The sequence below is a fragment of the Emys orbicularis genome, chromosome 10 (genome assembly GCF_028017835.1).
Source record: "Emys orbicularis isolate rEmyOrb1 chromosome 10, rEmyOrb1.hap1, whole genome shotgun sequence".
NCBI classification, from domain to species: Eukaryota; Metazoa; Chordata; order Testudines; family Emydidae; genus Emys; species Emys orbicularis.
In genome coordinates, this window is record NC_088692.1 from 54,092,750 (window position 1) to 54,110,161 (window position 17,412).

General features: G+C 43.7%; 1 protein-coding gene across 1 annotated transcript in view; it reads right to left on the bottom strand.

The window, feature by feature from the left end:
• The window catches only part of TMEM266 (transmembrane protein 266), a 119,148-nt gene that overhangs the window by 27,701 nt on the left and 74,035 nt on the right, over positions 1-17,412 (bottom strand). Inside the window, exons 7-9 of the mRNA XM_065412683.1 lie at positions 17,085-17,141; positions 14,527-14,665; positions 11,866-11,981 (exon numbers count right to left, since the gene is read on the bottom strand). Of these exons, the coding sequence (XP_065268755.1) occupies positions 11,866-11,981; positions 14,527-14,665; positions 17,085-17,141 (312 nt within the window). The remainder of the gene's footprint in view (positions 1-11,865; positions 11,982-14,526; positions 14,666-17,084; positions 17,142-17,412) is intronic.

Below are 17,412 nucleotides of genomic sequence, written 5' to 3' on the forward strand. Positions count from 1 at the left end.
AGTTTCCCTCCCCTGTTTTTGAGGCATGAGAAGCATACACAAGCCTTATACACTTCCCCAACAATATGTGAATCCCTTTTTATTGGTCTTTGCAAATATGATCCGGTTGTTTGTCCTGTTTTCACTCTTACCTCTATGCTGGTTCAGCTGGGCTAAAGACGAACATGGAGGATCAGAGTGGCTGTTAAAGGAATGCACTTAGAGGACCAGATGCTTAGCTAGTGTAAATCAGCATAGTTCTATTTACTTCAATGGAATGCAGGTGTGTTGAGCAACGGGACACAGAAATGTAGAAGCTAATAGCAGAAATACTGATGACTCTCACACTTACTGAAACCCACCCAGCTATAAAGAGTTGAGGTAGGCTCACCCACCCCTCCCCCCCGCATTTGGAACTGTCAGCATCTAACTTCCCATTCATCACTGCCATGAAACTTGTGCAGTCATTTACATCAGTGGAAAGTGGGCATAAAATGCTACCATTTGTCTGCTACAGCTTTTCTACCACCAGGGCAGAAGAGTGAGTGTGTTGTATTAATGATCTTTATGACACTCCCACTTTGTCCATTATTTATGTAAGGTAATCTATACAGTTTGGCCAACTGAGATGCAAACCCTTAAACTGATTACTGACAACAGTAAATAAGATACATGAAATTCTGTTAAAAATGTTTACAAAACAAAACAAATCTATTAATTTAAGTTAGCACGTTTGAAAAGAAGGGAGGGGGAAAATCACCATTTAGTGATATTATAAACTAATACTGCTATGAAAAACAAAATGGATATTTATTAAAATATTTAGGGAAAAATAAAGGACGAGACATGACATCTTCTAATTATTTTAGCTCACAAATGGATCTACCCAAAAGATCATTTTAAAATTAGTTACATCCAATTATTCATCTAGAGAGATTACATAACTTAATTTTTTGTTGTGTTTTATACTTAAGATAAGACATTTAAGATGCTGGAATACTGCTATAGGATTTATTAAAATAGGTTTATCTAGTATAAACAAGCCAATAAAAATAAAGGTTATGACTAGTAGTGAGATGGTTCCTATCTATCTTCCTTATTTTATCTTAATTTTGAGTGACTGACTATTAAAGGGGTTTCTCCCTTCCTTTGTTTTCAAAGAAAGTTCTCAAACTATCAGGCATGATGGCGGGTGATGACCGTCTTCCAGGACACTCCAAAAATTTCCATCAGATTTGTAAGTAATTATCTTTTCTGCTTCTTCCCTCTAAACCTTTGCCTTGATGGGATAAGTATTCTAGTATCAGAATTTCCCATACTTTTTGATACCACTCAATAGATTTAGAGGGCAGTCACTCCTCTTCCACCACTTTACTGTAGTAATTGTAACAACAACTGGGAGTGATCAATTCTTTATGGCTTTTATAAGATACAGAGTTTTCAAGACAAGTTAATATAAATACTAAGGGGTTATCTGACAGTTGACACCCTGTTACCTCCCTTATGGAGTCTCCATCAGCTTTCCAAAATGTCTTAATTTTTGGGCTTGCTTTAACTAGGTATGTTGTAAAACCAGCTTATTGTTTTAACTAGTTATATTGTGGTAGAATCCAAAGGCTGCAATCAAGAACAGGCTCCTATTGTCCTAAGTGCTGGGGGGGGGGGGGGGGGGAAAGAAATACCACACTAGAAAACATGGTTCCCGCTCCAAACAACTTACCATCTAAGAAAAACTTTTATCTAAAAGGAACCAGGTTTCCAGTAACTTCAGAAAGGAACCATGTTTCCAGTAACTTCAGAAAATACAAGGTAGATTACAATTCGTTCTAGACCTGGTAGAATCTATCTTGTTGTCCCACTGTCTGAGAGTCAAAACTTGCAGGACTTTTTTCAGCTGTACCTCTGGAACTTTCATAGGACTTGGGTCATATGCCTCTTTTGAAACAGGTAAAAGGGAGACTGGCCAAACTTAAACTCACTCAATGTGGATAATCTGTTATGTCTCCACTATTATTTAAAATATGATTTGCTATAGTAAGGATGGGTTTCATATTTATATGTGCTGAGGTGTGTAAAATCAATGTCTTGTGCATGACTGAAGCATTAGTGCTCTCGTTATTGAGGAAAAGGGGTTTGAAGCCATTTTCTGTGAGATTAGGCAACTCCTTTCTTCTGTTATGAACCCTTTTTCTGGTGTGATACTGGGCATAGTATTTCTTACCATTTCAGCCTATAGTAACTGAACAATTATGTCATTGGCTGAGCAAATTCTAAGCCAGAACATTAAATGTCTCAAGATTCTTAATATTTTTTAAGCCTGTGATTTGGTTGATAGTTACACTGATTTAAGAAAAATTGCCTTCAAATTCTGATTGGCTTTTGAAACTATCCAATCATTCTGAAGGATTTAACAAAGGGAGTCATAACTAGATTGCACATTTTGGAGGTAAAGCTCGTTACTACATTGTTGGGAGAATTACACTAACTTGCTTTTTGCAAAATTAGTTGTACATGCTGCTATAACACAATTAGAGATGCTTTGGCTGTAAACAAAAGAGTAAGAATTAGAGTGCATTACAATGCATATCCCCACTTAATGCAATGCACTAGGTAATTATTTATAAACAGATAAAATGACGGAGACCAATATGGAACTCTAGGTAACATCTGCCATTATCTGACTGGATTTATAAAGAGTGCCATCCATCCACTCTATTGTTGTATAACACTCATATAAGAATCAAGAAGGGACAGAATTAGCAGTGAATCATATGGTACTTCTCTTTAACAGTCCAGCAACGGAGTATGATTGACAGAGCCTTGGAGAGATCAATGAACACTTTAGCCAGAAGCTAGCTCGTGTCTAATGCACTAGCATTAATTTTGCTCAATTCTATTAGTGCTGTCTGTACAGAATGCCCTGCCCTAAAACTCATCTGCCACTGGGATACAATCCAATGTTTATTTCCATTAGTTTAGCCATTGTTGGTAACAATAAAAATCAGGAGCCAGTTGCAAACTAATGATTTATGGTCAGAATGAAACACAGGATGACCTTGGCTGCCTGCCATTCACTAGGAAAATGACTGGTAGTTAGAAATAAATTAAAGTTATTGCAAAAGGATAACATAAGTTATTTCTCTGATAGGTAATTTTACCAGCTAAATAGCCATGCCATTAAACTAGCAGCTGTTTTACAAATTACTAAGTTAAAAAAAAAATCTTAGCTTCCATAGTTATGGTTTTAATAATGATGAAAAACCCAATCCTACATGGTTTGACAGAAAAGCAGCTCTTGTGATATGACTGTATTTGCAGTCTTGGTTGGATCATAAGCTGAAGCATTCTTAAGCAGGAAGTTACGCAAGAAAGTTCATAAACTGATGACCTATGACCAGAACTGGTAGTGGGATGGAAATTCCCTCACAGTTGACACCAAAGTTACAGCTACACCTTTCTTGATTGGAATTTGCACATTAATGAAAGCTTTGGATTCATTTTTTATTTTAAGGTAGTCTAATAAAACTGTTTCACCTGCAACTTAGTGTGTTTGTTATAATATTTACTACAAAATTACAATGGGCATAGATTAACCCAGTCCATTTTATAAATACTTATTTTTGTGAGTTCTAATGCAGTTATGTCATGTCAGTATTTTTAATACTTTCTACCTCGACTGCCTTCTCTTTTAATTGTAGCTTTTCTAACATGTGGGGACTGAATAAAATATCAGAAATTCAAACAATTTCAGTGGGACACTGAAAAAGTCAAAATAGTAGTGCATGGTACTTTAATTCATAAAATATATTCTGACTTTCAAATGTATGACCAGCCAAAATTCAACATCTGGAAAGAGTTTTTTATATTTGCAAATGTATGTCTCTTACGTCATTCCAGAATGGATATGTATTTTATAGATGTGATACCTGATCATCTGCCAATCTCCCTTTCCCCTTTAAACTTCCACCCATAAAAATAAATGTAATTAAAAAAGCAAGTCAATATTCAGATGTATATTTTCTGTTTGTTAATTTTTTAAAAACAGACTTCACTGCTACATCTGCTCTATGCTCTATTCTATAACACATTTACAAAAGATAAATTGTACACACAACTTACTATGTTATGTGCAATGTGGTAGAATGTGATCTGTCCATTTTACTTTCTTTAAAACAGAATATGTCATATCTATAAAATCACTGTCTCTCTCCGCTTCCCCCACCTCCTTCTTCTCACCCCAAAGGTTTGCTGTCCCAGTCTCCTTTCTACCTTGACTTTCAGTCTTACGGTATGTCTACACTACGAAATTAGGTTGATTTTATAGAAGTCGATTTTTAGAAATCGATTTTATACAGTCGATTGCGTATGTCCACACTAAGCGCATTAAGTCGGTGGAGTGCGTCCTCACTACCGTGGCTAGCATCCATTTACAGAGCGGTGCACTGTGGGTAGCTACCCCACAGTTCCCACAGTCTCCGCCGCCCATTGGAATTCTGGGTTAAGCTCCCAATGCCTGATGGGGCAAAAACATTGTCGCAGGTGGTTTTGGGTACATGTCGTCAGTCACCCCTCCCTCCGTGAAAGCAATGGCAAACAATCGTTTCGCGCCTTTTTTCCTGGGTTATCCATACAGACGCCATACCACGGCAAGCATGGAGCCCACTCAGCTCACCATCACTGTTGCTGTTGTGGGCAAGTCTACTGTGGGGGCTGCTGTGATCCAAGTAGCCAATGCAATCATTGACGTTCTGTTATCAAGGGTAGTGACTCTGGAAAATGTGCGGTCCTTTTTAGATTTTAGGTGCATCATATTCCTCTCCTTTGTTGCTGGTGAAGTCTTGCAGCTGTACATTCCAGTCTGGGCGGCGCTGTAACACCCCATAGCACTTCTGTGGTTGACACATGTAACAGTTCCAGGGCTCTTGCTCTTTTGCCTTGGCGGAGGTACCTTGCCCTACCCGGACCTCCAAGCATTTGACACAGAAGCACTTGCAGCAGCTGGCATTGCTACACAGTAGCAGCTCCTTGCCTTCACAGCAGACGGTGCAGTAGGACTGCTAACCATCCTCGTCAGACATGTAGCTTGGCTGGGGGTTCTAGGAACGTCTTCCCTGCCCGGCTCCTAGCAACCTCCAGGGCATGGTGTACGGCTCCACCGCTTCTGCTGCAACTCTGCTCTCCTGCTCCCCAGCGACGAGCTCAGGGGATCCGTTCTGGTCCTCCTGGGTGCTGCTGGCAGCAGACGGTGCAGTGGAACTGCTAACCATCCTCGTCCACCGCTTCCGCTACAACTCTGCTCTCCTGCTCGGGGATCCATTCATGAAGCCTGGACAGTAGTAAGGAGCAGTTCAACTATAGGCTGGGCAAGTGCAGAATGGTGGTAGAATATGCCTTTGGATGTTTAAAAGCTCACTGGCGCTGTTGGTCAGACCTCAGCGCAACCAACGTTCCCATTGTTATTGCTGCTTGCTGTGTGCTCCATAATATCTGTGAGAGTAAGGGGGAGACGTTTATGGCAGGGTGGGAGGTTGAGGCAAATCGCCTGGCGTCCGATTTTGAGCAGCCAGACACCAGGGCGATTAGAAGAGCACAGCAAGGTGCGCTGCGCATCAGAGAGGCTTTGAAAACCAGTTTCATGACTGGCCAGGCTTCGGTGTGACAGTTGTGTGTGTTTCTCCTTGATGCAAACCCGCCCCCTTTGTTGATTTTAATTTCCTGTAAGCCAACCACCCTCCCCCTTTCAAAATAAAGTAACTATTGTTTTGAAATCATGCATTCTTTCTTTAAAAAAAAAAAAAAAAAAAAAGATAACAGACAAGGTAACCCGGGTGGGGTGGGGGAGGAGGGAAGGACAAGACCACATTGCTTATTGTAGCCACACTAAAAATCAAACTGTTTGAATGACAGCCTTCTGTTGCTTGGGCCATCCTCTTGAGTGGAGTGGCTGGGTGCCCGGAGCCTCCCCCCCACGTTCTTGGGTATCTGGGTGAGGAGGATATGGAACATGGGGAGGAGGGTAGGCGGTTATACAGTGGATGCAGCAGGGGTCTGTGCTCTTGCTGGCTTTCCTGCAGCTCCAACAGACAAGACGCTTCATCATGTCCGTTTGCTCCCCCAACAGACGCTTCATCATGGCCGTTTGCTCCTCCATTAGCCTCAGCATCGCGTCCTGCCTCCGCTCTTTGTGCTCACTTAATTCTTTCCTGGCCTCTGCCACTGAATATCTCCATGCATTAAGCTGTGCTCTATCAGTGCGGGAGGACTGCATGAGCTCGGAAAACATGTCATTGCGAGTGCATTTTTTTCACCTTCTAATCTGCAATAACCTCAGGGACGGAGATGATAGGGGGAGCGTAGAAACATTCTATGCTCTATGATTCTGGGGGGACTGCATGGTCACCTGTGCTGCTGAGATTGCCACACTGACGAAACAGGAAATGAAATTCAAAAGTTCCCGGGGCTTTTCCTGTGTACCTGGCTAGTGCATCGGAGTTCAAAGTGCTGTCCAGAGCGGTCACAATGGAGCACTCTGGGATAACTCCCGGAGGCCAATACCATCAATTTGCATCCGCACTACCCCAAATTCGACCCAGCAAGGTCGATTTTAGCGCTACTCCCCTCATCGGGGAGGAGTACAGAAGTCAATTTTAAGAGCCCTTTAGGTTGACGGAACGGGGCTGGTTGTGTGGACGCAGTCATTTTTAAATTGACCCAACGTGGCTAAATTCGACCTAACCCCGTAGTGTAGACCAGGGCTAAGTCTACTTGCTCAGCTGGTCCTAGTCTTCCCAGCTCAACTTCCAGGTTCCCACTTTCCTGCCACCTTCAGTCTTAGTCTTACCTCATCCCCAAGACCCTGGTCTCAATTTACTCCCCTTGCTCCTCTCCCCAGGTTTTTCTCTTGTCCCCTCAGCATTTGAATCAGGCAGCTTCTTCCTCCACATTGCCTGGACTTAGCACAGGGTGTATTGAGACCATAGGAGAGAGAGTCTCTCTGCTCTCAGTTCTGGTGCCTGGACTCAGCCTGCAGCAGCCCAAAGTTATAATTCCAGGGCAAATCCTGCTCAGACCTGGCCTGGAGTGTACTCTGCGTGGATGGACTCTTCAGGGAATTTAGCTGCAAAGCCCCAGCAAGTCTTTTTGGATAATGTGTAAACTGTGATTTTTCAAAGGCTTAAAACTTGGTCAAATTTGGGCAGATTTTCACAGTGATGGCAAAAAGCACATCCGACACACAGGCCACCATCCTGCTAAATGTGAAATTTTTGCTCCAAAGCCAACGGGCACTAGAGCAGGGATAGGCAAACTTTTTGGCCCGAGGGCCACATTGGGGTTGCCAGACTGGATGGAGGGCCGGATAGGGAAGGCTGAGCCTTCCCAAACAGGGTGGGTTCCAGGCAGTGCCTTCCCAAACAGCCTGGCACCCACCCTGTATCCAACCCCTCCCACTTCCTGCCCCCTGACTGCCCCCCTCAGAACCCCCGACCCATCCAACCCCCCCTGCTCCTTGTCCCCTAACTGCCCCCTCCTGGGACCCCCCGCCCCTAACCACCCCCTGGGACCCCACCTCCTATCCAACCCCCCTGTTCCCCGTCCCCTGACCACCACCCCCAGAACCTCCGCCCCCTGCTCCCTGTCTGCCCCCCGGGGTCCCCCACCCCTTATACAACCCCCCGGCCCTGGCCCACTTAACACGCCGAGCAGAGCATGCAGAGCAGCATGTCTGGCTGCCGCGCTGGCCGGAGCCAGACACACTGCCGCTCTGCTTGGCAGGAGCACGCAGCTCCGCCGCCCAGAGCGCTGCCCGCGTGGCGGCGTAGCTCTGTGGGGGAGGGGGACAGCGGGCGAGGGGCCGGTGGCTAGCCTCCCCGGCCGGGAGCTCAGGGGCCGGGCAGAACAGTCCCGTGGGGCGAAGTTTGCCCACCTCTGCACTAGAGGGACACTCAAGAAAAGGCTGACAGAATTTTTTTTAACATGAGCAAAATAACATTTTCCCTAACCTTGTTTTGAGAAACAGCTGAACCATTTTGGGTGAAATTTTCCAGAAAAATTCAGCCTGAGGCAGACATCAGAAATGAAAATTTTCAGTCCCTGTGGTTAATGTTTGGCAAAATTATAAGAACTGAAAACAGCGTCTTACAATGGATAGTGTCAGGCAACCTTAACTACAGGCAGTGTTACCAGACCCGTCTATAATAATTTGTAAATCAATGCAAATCACTAGCTTGCTCACAAAATATAAACTTCAGGAAGAGTACTCAGGTTTTAGTCCACCTGCTTCTCTCTTGTCCAGATTCTTTAGACTAAACCTGAGCTCCTAACTCATGCAAAAATTCACTGAGAGTTTTGCCTGAATAAGCAGCTCAGAACTGACCCTTACACACACACACACACACACACACACACACACACACATATCTATGGGGCAAATCCTCAGCTGGTGTAAACTGTTGTAGCTCCATTGGCCCTATGGAAATTACTCTGGCTATGGATCTGCCCCATATTTTTAATCTCTCACTATATATATATGATGCGTTTTCCTCTCTGCATGTGTCTTTTCCAGATGTTACCATCGTAGGGGAACCTCTTTTTATTGGAACTTTCCTGTCCAAAATCCACATCGTTAGCTCAAAAATACAAACACAAACTTTCAAGAGAGCAAGCTCCAAGGAGAAGAGGTCTGCATTTCAAAAGTTAAAAAGGTTAATAATGGTGTAAAAGCAGGTGTTCGGAAGCTGGACAGAATTTTAGATGTTAAAGAACATTAAGATATGTTTTCTCAATTACACACTACATACAGTGTCAATGTGACTATTATAATGCTGACAGCTTATTCTCCACTCGGTTATGAAGCTGTCAGTTTATGAAGGGAGGATGCAGTTCTTGTGTCAATGTCTTGTGTTGCAGCAAATTAGTGCATTTACCTCATAATATACAGCTGAGACATTTGTTTGGCAGGAATACAAGATATGAAAACAAAGGAGATTAGTATGCTGTCATTTTTCTTTAGTATATATTTTTTACTGTAGCTGATGCCACCTCGAAGCTAGGAGAGACCCTATTCTGTTTCCATGGATTTACTCCATCGAGCAATGCAACATTTCTTTTTGTTGGCTATACGGGTGTACTAACCATTACAGCACAGGTTATGGATGCTAGGTTTTGACAGTATTTAACCATACATGCAAGAGAGCATTTGTAGGGCTTTGCTCTAGTTTTCTGATACTTTGCCAACCCTCTAGGCTGTATGTCTTCCTTTGTCTTGTGCTTGGGTGGTGCCCTTCCAGTCTCTTGCTTCAGCCTGGCTTGGGCTGAGTGCCAGAAATGAGCCTATCATCTCTCTTGACAAGTGACCCTGTGTTTTCTGCACAACTAAAACTCCCAGTGAATGGGAGATTTCCCTGAGTAAGGATGACAGGCTTCCTTCTGAAATGCTTTCTCCTGGGCACCATCAAGCCAAATATATCCCAGAATTTAGCTTTTGTGAAAAAAAAGCTTTCACCAAACCTCAGATCAAGAGAAACGTTTCCATGAACTAAAATTCATTCTTCCCGTTCCAGTGAAGAGAGATTTTAATTGAAAAACAAAAAGGAAAATCAAATCATTCCCCTGCAGTGTCTCAAACTAAAGCTAGTGTAGGAGAACCTAAAAGTGAAATGTATCAGAGGGGTAGCCGTGTTAGTCTGGATTTGTAAAAAGCGACTCTTTGTCGCTTTTTAAAAGTGAAATGTCACACACTCAAAGAAAAAGGGACTGGCTTATTCTTGTTGTCCAATGTTAGAAAAATGAAGGAAGGAAAACACATGCACAAACTGTGAAAGATTAGATATAATGGGACTAATTCTCATTTACTCTAAGACCCTTTTACACCACTCTGTCAAGGAAAAGGGGCCTCACCCAGGTTAAGACAGTGAGAGAGAATAAGGCCCAATACTTTTTAAGTTTTCATAGTTGAAGGAATTACCTGTAACATGGATATGGAAATGCACTTATTAAAAATGGATGATTTTAACCTGACATTGTCCCTTTAGGGAAGAGTGGCAACCAAATAGCGTGGGCTAGAAAATTAGACACTGGAATGGGATTCAGGAAATTGTAGGTTCAAGTCCCCACTATATCACTGATCACTGCATGGTCTTGGTCAATTATCACTATTATTTACCTACTTAACTCACAAGGGCATTAGAAGGATAAATTAGTTAATGGATGTGAAGTTGTGCTAAGCATTGTTACTAACATCTGAAACAGTTAAGGCCCCAATCCTACAAAGACTTACACGTGTACTTAAGAGTGTAAGTAAGTTTTGGGAAGTCTGGGGCCTAAGACTTGGAAACTTGTTAAGGCTGAAGTTACAAACCCTCTTCAAACAGAACTATGAACAACAGTCTATGAAAAGAGCAGGCACTGGAAATTTCTAAACTCAGACTATACACAACTCCCCTTAATGCAATGGGAGCTACATTTGTCAATCCGTGATCATAGAGCACTAGGAGACCAGGGGTATGGCTATTCTACAGCAGCTAGAGATATAGCTATGGCACTGCAGCTGTGCCACTGTAGTACTATAATGTAGATGCTTCCTACATTGATGGAAGGGGTTTTTCTGTCTATGTAGTTAACCACTTCCCCAAGAGGCAGTAGCTTGGTCGATGGAAGAATTCTTCCATCGACCTAGCTGCATCTACAGTGGGGGTTAGGTTCAGCTAACTATGTTGCACAAGGCACAACATTTTTCACAGGCCTGAGGAGTGTTCCCTCTAATTTTTCCCACCCATGTGCGGAATGAATTTTGTTATGTGCACCAATATGGAGGTGATGTGTGAGGCGTTTGGTGTGCAGGCTGCCCCGGGGCTACAGCAGGGAGACAGGGGTCCACCCAGCTCTCTCTCCCAGGAGCAGCACCTGGGCTTGGGGGGAGGGGCGACTCTCCCAGCTGCAGCAGCTCCAGCAGGCCTGGGCTGGGCTGGGCCGGGCTGGGCCGGGCTGGGGGAAGGACCCCTCTCCCGGGCAGCTCTGGCAGGCCTGGGCCAGGCCAGGGGAGGGGCTCCTCTCCCTGGCCACGGCAGCTCCGGCGGGGCTCCTCTCTCTGGCAGCTCCAGTGGACCTGGTCTGGGCCAGGGGAGGGGCTCCTATCCCCAGCTGCGGCAGTTCTGGTGGGCCTGGGCCGGACCGTGGGAGGGGCTCCTCTCCCCAGCTGCAGCAGCTCCGGTGGGCCTGGGCCAGACTGGGGGAGGGGCTCCTCTCCCCAGCTGCAGCAGCTCCGGTGGGCCTGGGCCAGACTGGGGGAGGGGCTCCTTTCCCCAGCAGCTCCGGAGGGGCTGGGCCAGGAGAGCTGCATGGCCCTAAACAGCCTTCTGCGCGGCTGCACAGCTTACAGGGAACCTAGGGCCTGAGTGATGTAGCTAGGTGAATTTAATTATTAGGTGGAGACCAGAAGCTTCTTCTGCAGCATTTTTGAGTTGGTCAAAAGAGTCTCTAACTGACATATCGATAGTTGATAAATTAGTTATTGAAGTTATTCTCTTCCATTAAAAATGAAAAAAACAGTTACTATCCCCTTAAAGATACATACAGGAGCAAGGGGAAAAGACAACCTTTCAAACAACAAATGTTTGTTTGAAGATACCTACATGTTCTAAAAGTTGTGCCAGTTTCACATATGGGAGGTAAGAATAAGTACAACACAGGCTGCAATTTCCTGAAAGTAGCTAGAAACTTTAGCATCCTAGAGAGTTCTAAAGTTGAAGTCTGTCATCTCTGAATGGAATTCCTAGTGATAATTTTTCAAATCTCAGACCGTGGCAACTTATTTGAGCTATTTCAGTCTTTACAAAACCAGTCTCTTTGACAGACAACATGTAAATAAAAATATAATGGAATTTTTACCCCTTGTTCTTGGCAGATCTGGGTTAGCCTTTCCAGCTGCTCATCTTGAATGACCTTTGCCTTCTCATATTGGTGAATCACCATCTCCATCTCCACTTTCACTGGCAGCACATATGCTGGAAAAAACAGACAAGTGCTTGAAGAAATTCAGCAGCAGTTTAGCTTATCAGAGGAGATGTTACAAATCATCACGATCATCCGATCTGACTTTCTGTGTAACACAGACCATAGGATTTCACTCAGTAATTACTCCATGAAACCCAACAATTTGTGATTGAACTATAGCATTTCTTTTGGAGAAGGAATTCGATCACCTGCAACCACAAGGACCCCTGATGTGGGTCATCAGCAGGGTTTGAACCCTGGATGTTAGATCCCCAGATGCGAACCATCACTTGAGTTGCAGGCAAAACTAGAGCTGAAATGCATTTGCACTAATGTAGATCTATTCCAGCACTTATCACAGATCCTCTAACTGGCTGGTTAAGAGCATTTTCTGCTTTGTATTCTGCATGTCCCAGTAACATTTGAAAAGTGTGGCCATGCACCAGCTTCTAGGAGAAGAGCTATTCCAGACCCTACGCATTTTAACATCGACTCCTAAATACAACTGCAGGAAATATCTATATGAGGGAAATAGTAGAGTAAGGGCGAGAGTTTCAAAGGTACAAACAGCATTTAGGCACCTAACTCCCTTTGACTTTCAATAGGAGATGGGCGCCTACCTGCCATTTATGCCTTTGAAAATCTTCACCGAGTCACAGTTAAGGCCAGCTCACTTTATTCAGGATGACTATGCAAATTTTACTGTTTTTCTTGATGTTCTTCACAACCTGAATCAGATCCTGAACTTTGGTCTCAGTACTTCACCATACAGGGCTGCACTCCCTCCCTTTGGAATTTGGGAGTCCTCAGTACAGTAACTCCTCATTTAATGTCGTCCCGCTTAACGTTGTTTCAATGTTATGTCCCTACTCAATTAGGGAACATGCTTGTTTAAAGTTGTGCAATGCTCCCTTATAACGTTGTTTGGCTGCCTGCTTGTAAGATTCTGTGGCAGAGCAGCGACTTTACAAGGGAGCATTGCACAAGTTCCTTCTCCGCCTCCTCCCCCTCCCTCCCAGTACTTCCCCCACCGCCAAACAGCTGTTTGGCAGCGCTTAGGACTTTCTGGGAGGGAGGGGGAGGAGCAGGGAAGCGCCGCATCTCCACTCCTCCCCCTTCCTCCCAGAAAGTCCTAAGCACTGCCAAACAGCTGTTTGGCAGCAGGGAAGTGCTGGGAGGGAGGGGGAAGAGCAGGAAAGCGCCGCATCTTCACTTCTCCCCCTCCCTCCCAGAAAGTCCTAAGTGCCGCCAAACAGCTGTTTAGCGGCGCTTAGGATTTTCTGGGAGGGAGGGAGAGGAGCGGGGAAGCACTGCGTCTCCGCTTCTCCCCCTCCCTCCCAGTACTTCATGCTTAGGACTTTCTGGGAGGGAGGGGCAGGAGCGGGGAAGCACTGCGTCTCCGCTTCTCCCCCTCCCTCCCAGAAAGTCCTAAGCGCCGCCAAACAGCTGTTTGGTGGCGCTTAGGACTTTTTTTGGGGGGGGAGGGATGTGGCGTGCTCCGGAGAGGAGGTGTAGTGGGGATGGGAAGAGGTGGGCCTGGAGTGGAGCAGGGACAGGAAGAGGAGGGCCTGGAGCATTCCCGGCAAAGTCCGAGCCTGTTCTTCTCCGGGGAAGCTGCCGCTGCAAAGGTGCTTCCTAGTGTCCTTGCCTGCAGCAGGCTGTGCCTGTGTGGGGTAAGCCAGGGGCACTTCCCAAGCACAGTACAGTACAGTACTGTACCGTATATAATGCCTTTTGTCTGTCCCAAAAAAATTTCCTTGGAACCTAACCCCCCGCATTTACATTAAATCTTATGGGAAAATTGGATTTGTTTAACATTGTTTCACTTAAAGTTGCATTTTTCAGGAACATAACTACAACGTTAAGTGAGGAGTTATTGTATCTAGAATACAAATGCCACTGTGACACGCTCTCTCTCTCACAGAAGCAAAGTGATCTTGCCTTGGCCTCATTCATTTTGCATTCCTCTTCCCTGCATCCTGGAATCCCATACACTGATAGCAAAACAATTTACAGTTTGATAATAGATCTGACTGCCCTCCACCTATGCTAATAGCCCCTTCCTTGAATTCTTGTTTCCACGCTCAGACACTGCTCCTGTTCTCTGCAGTCTTAACTCTTCAAGCTGCTTGCCTCTCTCCAAGTGCTTCCCAATGGAGGTGTGTCCTGGAATCCTGGGCAAAACAGCTCTGGCACACAGCTAATTATGCTCAAATTAATAGCAGAGACAGATTTGTGGAAAATTTTCAGTGGGGAACCTCCAAGATGCAAAGAAAGTATGAGGAATCAGATACAAAGTTATACCAGAGGCAGAAACTGAAAGTAGAATGGCTCAAGATAGAGGATGCTGGAAGAAGGATTCATAAAGAAGCCATGGAATTACTTCCTATTCTCACCCACCAGTGGTAGTCACAACACTAAATACCTGTTCATTGCTTTTAAAATTTAGAGGAAGGAGAACAATATAGATATTCTCTAAAAGCAATTCCGAGGGCTACAGTCCTTTTCTTAACCAACCAACCAATTCTCAAGACAGCAAGTTTAGTCACCACTTACCATCAATAATTCTCTTAACTCTCCAAATTCTCAGAGTGATAATGAGACTGATGGCATCCCAAGGACTGCTTGGGCCATTTGCCACTGTAGAGGCCACCATTGGAGCCAAGGATAAAATTATTACAGCACCATCAAATACCTAAAATGAGAAAGATTTTTAATGAATAGCATTTTCAAACCCTTTCTAAGGGTCACAAATCCTCCCACCCTCCTTAGTGATCTTGGAAGGCTCTTAATGAACAAAAGTGGTGCAGTTATGATCAACTGTGTGTGTGTTTCGAGGTGAGGTTAGCAGGCCACAAAAAAGCTGCATTCTCTGCATGCTGTGAAGCAGAATTTCTTAGTGACTTCATCTGCAGTTTTAGAAGTGAGGGGGAGCCATGGCCAGGAAGGTCTGCAACTACTCCATTAGCCAAAGTCTCCATGTAGAGGTGATGCCCCAAATGCTATTACAACCCAGGAGCTGTATTATTATTGATATTTATTACCAGCCACTAGGTGCTGTACAAACACAAAAGAGGGCACAGTCCCTGCCTGAAAGAACTTGCATTTTAAAAAGATGCAGGGAGAAAGAGGTGGAGTAAAGGGGAACAACAAACAAGTAAAGTGACCAGGTGGCACTTGACCACATCCTAGTAATTCAATGTTGGGGTGTTCTGTATTTGTCAGAGATATAAAGACTATCCCCAAGGACTCCATGACTGTGATTATTAGGTGGCTAACTTCCTGTAGGTGTCCTGGCAAACTTGGATCTTCAGGAGAGATCTGAATAAGGAGAGGTTAGTGGCCACAGGGAATCAGCTCAGGATGGGCAATTCCATGTGTGGGAGGCAATGTGGGAGAAGGCATGGAAAGGTTTGTGGGAGAAGTGGACAAATGGCATGTCAAGGCTGGGATCATTAGCAAAGCAGAGAAAATGGAATTGAGGGCAATGCTAATAATAATGCTTGGGCTGGCCCACCACATCCTGGAAAGGCATAAGGCAGAATTCTGTGCTCCCCAGCCCCTGTGAAAAGTCCCAGTGTAAGGCCCATTTACTCATGGTTTGCACAGAGAAACAGGACGTACCCTGCTATAAGCAACATGCATCAAGGACTGAACATAAACACAATCCACTGGAAAGACGCAAATAACAAGTCATAATTCTCACTGGCACCATCTGGAGGATGCTAGAATATAACACTGTTGAAATTGATGTTTTGCTGGATAACATCAAGTACCACCTGGCTTCCAACCCATACTGTATGTCTCACTTGGAATATGCAAGCCAGATAAATGGTTTGAGGTTTAGTTATGGAAGATTTGCACACTTCTAAATGTGGCTTTATATGTAATGAAAACCAAATTTCCTGTCCTCTCCCGCACAGCATTTAGTTTATTATCTCTACGTTCCATTTAATCCCTGTTTCTATCACAGCAATCCTACCAATTACTGAAATTATAATGTACACTAACTACTGTTGCACTTTAGCTGTGTAAATTCTTAAGCAATTATCATTTTGTTAGTTATGTACATTAAGGCCTTATCTACTCTTGGTCAGAACCATAATAGCTACAAACACGCCTGAACACAATTATTGCTAGCAGGTTCCAGCCATGGTCTCCTTGACAAGTATGGACAGGAGTTTGTTGTCTGTTATAAAACTATGTGACAGATTATTTGTATGGTGGGGGATTAGTCTATGCCTTTGTCTATACTACAGCCAGAATCAAGTCTGGGGAGTGGATTAGCAACACAGTTAAAAACTGTATTGCAGACGATACTTAATGTCCCCATAAATGGGCTATATACTTGGACTTTCAGAGTTTTTACTAGAACCAGTTGGAAAACTGATTTTCTCCCCCATGGAAATTTTGAGATTTTGATTTTTTTTTCCACCCTGGATTGGGAGGAAAAGCCAAATAATTTTTTTTTTAAACAAAAAGTCTTTTTGAAACAACAACAACAACAAAAATCTAAAGTTTTAGTTCTGAACATATTAAAATGTGACATTTCAACATTTTTGAAGTTTTTTCCATAAATGAATTTTTGTTGAAATCTATATGATTTAGTGAAAATGTTTGGTGTTGTTAAAGCAGCATTTTCCAACAAAAACTCTTTTCGATGAAAATTTTCCTACCAGCTCTAGTTTTAACTTGATTATGGAAACATGGTTAGGCCTCATCTACACTACAACTCTCAATCATATTGTTAACCAGATCCTCAGACTCTGTTATCATTATAATGTCACCAGGGATTATATAATCACAGTTTGACTCACACGGTTCTCAAAAAGAAATTCTTGTCCACACCAGTCAGCAAAATCACACTAAAACTGTGATAGAAACTAATGTGTTTAAAACACTATTCTAACCAGCAGGGTCTGATACTTCCCACTGTGGACAGTGTTTTAATTTGCATCTAATTTCACCTTTGTGTGCAGGGAGTAACATGCATAAATCTCTGAGAGTGTAAATGCATCAATTCCTATAGCTAAAGTACACTGCAGAAATAGTTAATTATTCTTACTTTGCCATGCTGAAATACAAACAGTGTTGGTTGTGGTACTTTTACTTACCTCTATTTTGTTTTCAATATAATCCCATATACCGAGAACCACAATTCTCAAAATAGTCTAACAAGAAATATTAAGAAAAAGACAGCAATTTATTATAATTTGCATGACACTCATTCAGAAATCTCCTTGAATTAATAAGACAATTAACCCCTACATGCTCCTGGGCTGCTTTTCTCTCTCTTCACAGCAAGGGAGCATTTTCTCATTTTAAAGTCCCAGAGAGTCAGAATGCAGGGAGGAAAATGTCTGCACCCACTTTTGCTATTAAGCAAACAGCGTAAGGTTAGTGTATTTAGCTAGAAAAGAGGAATAATAACTGAACATACCA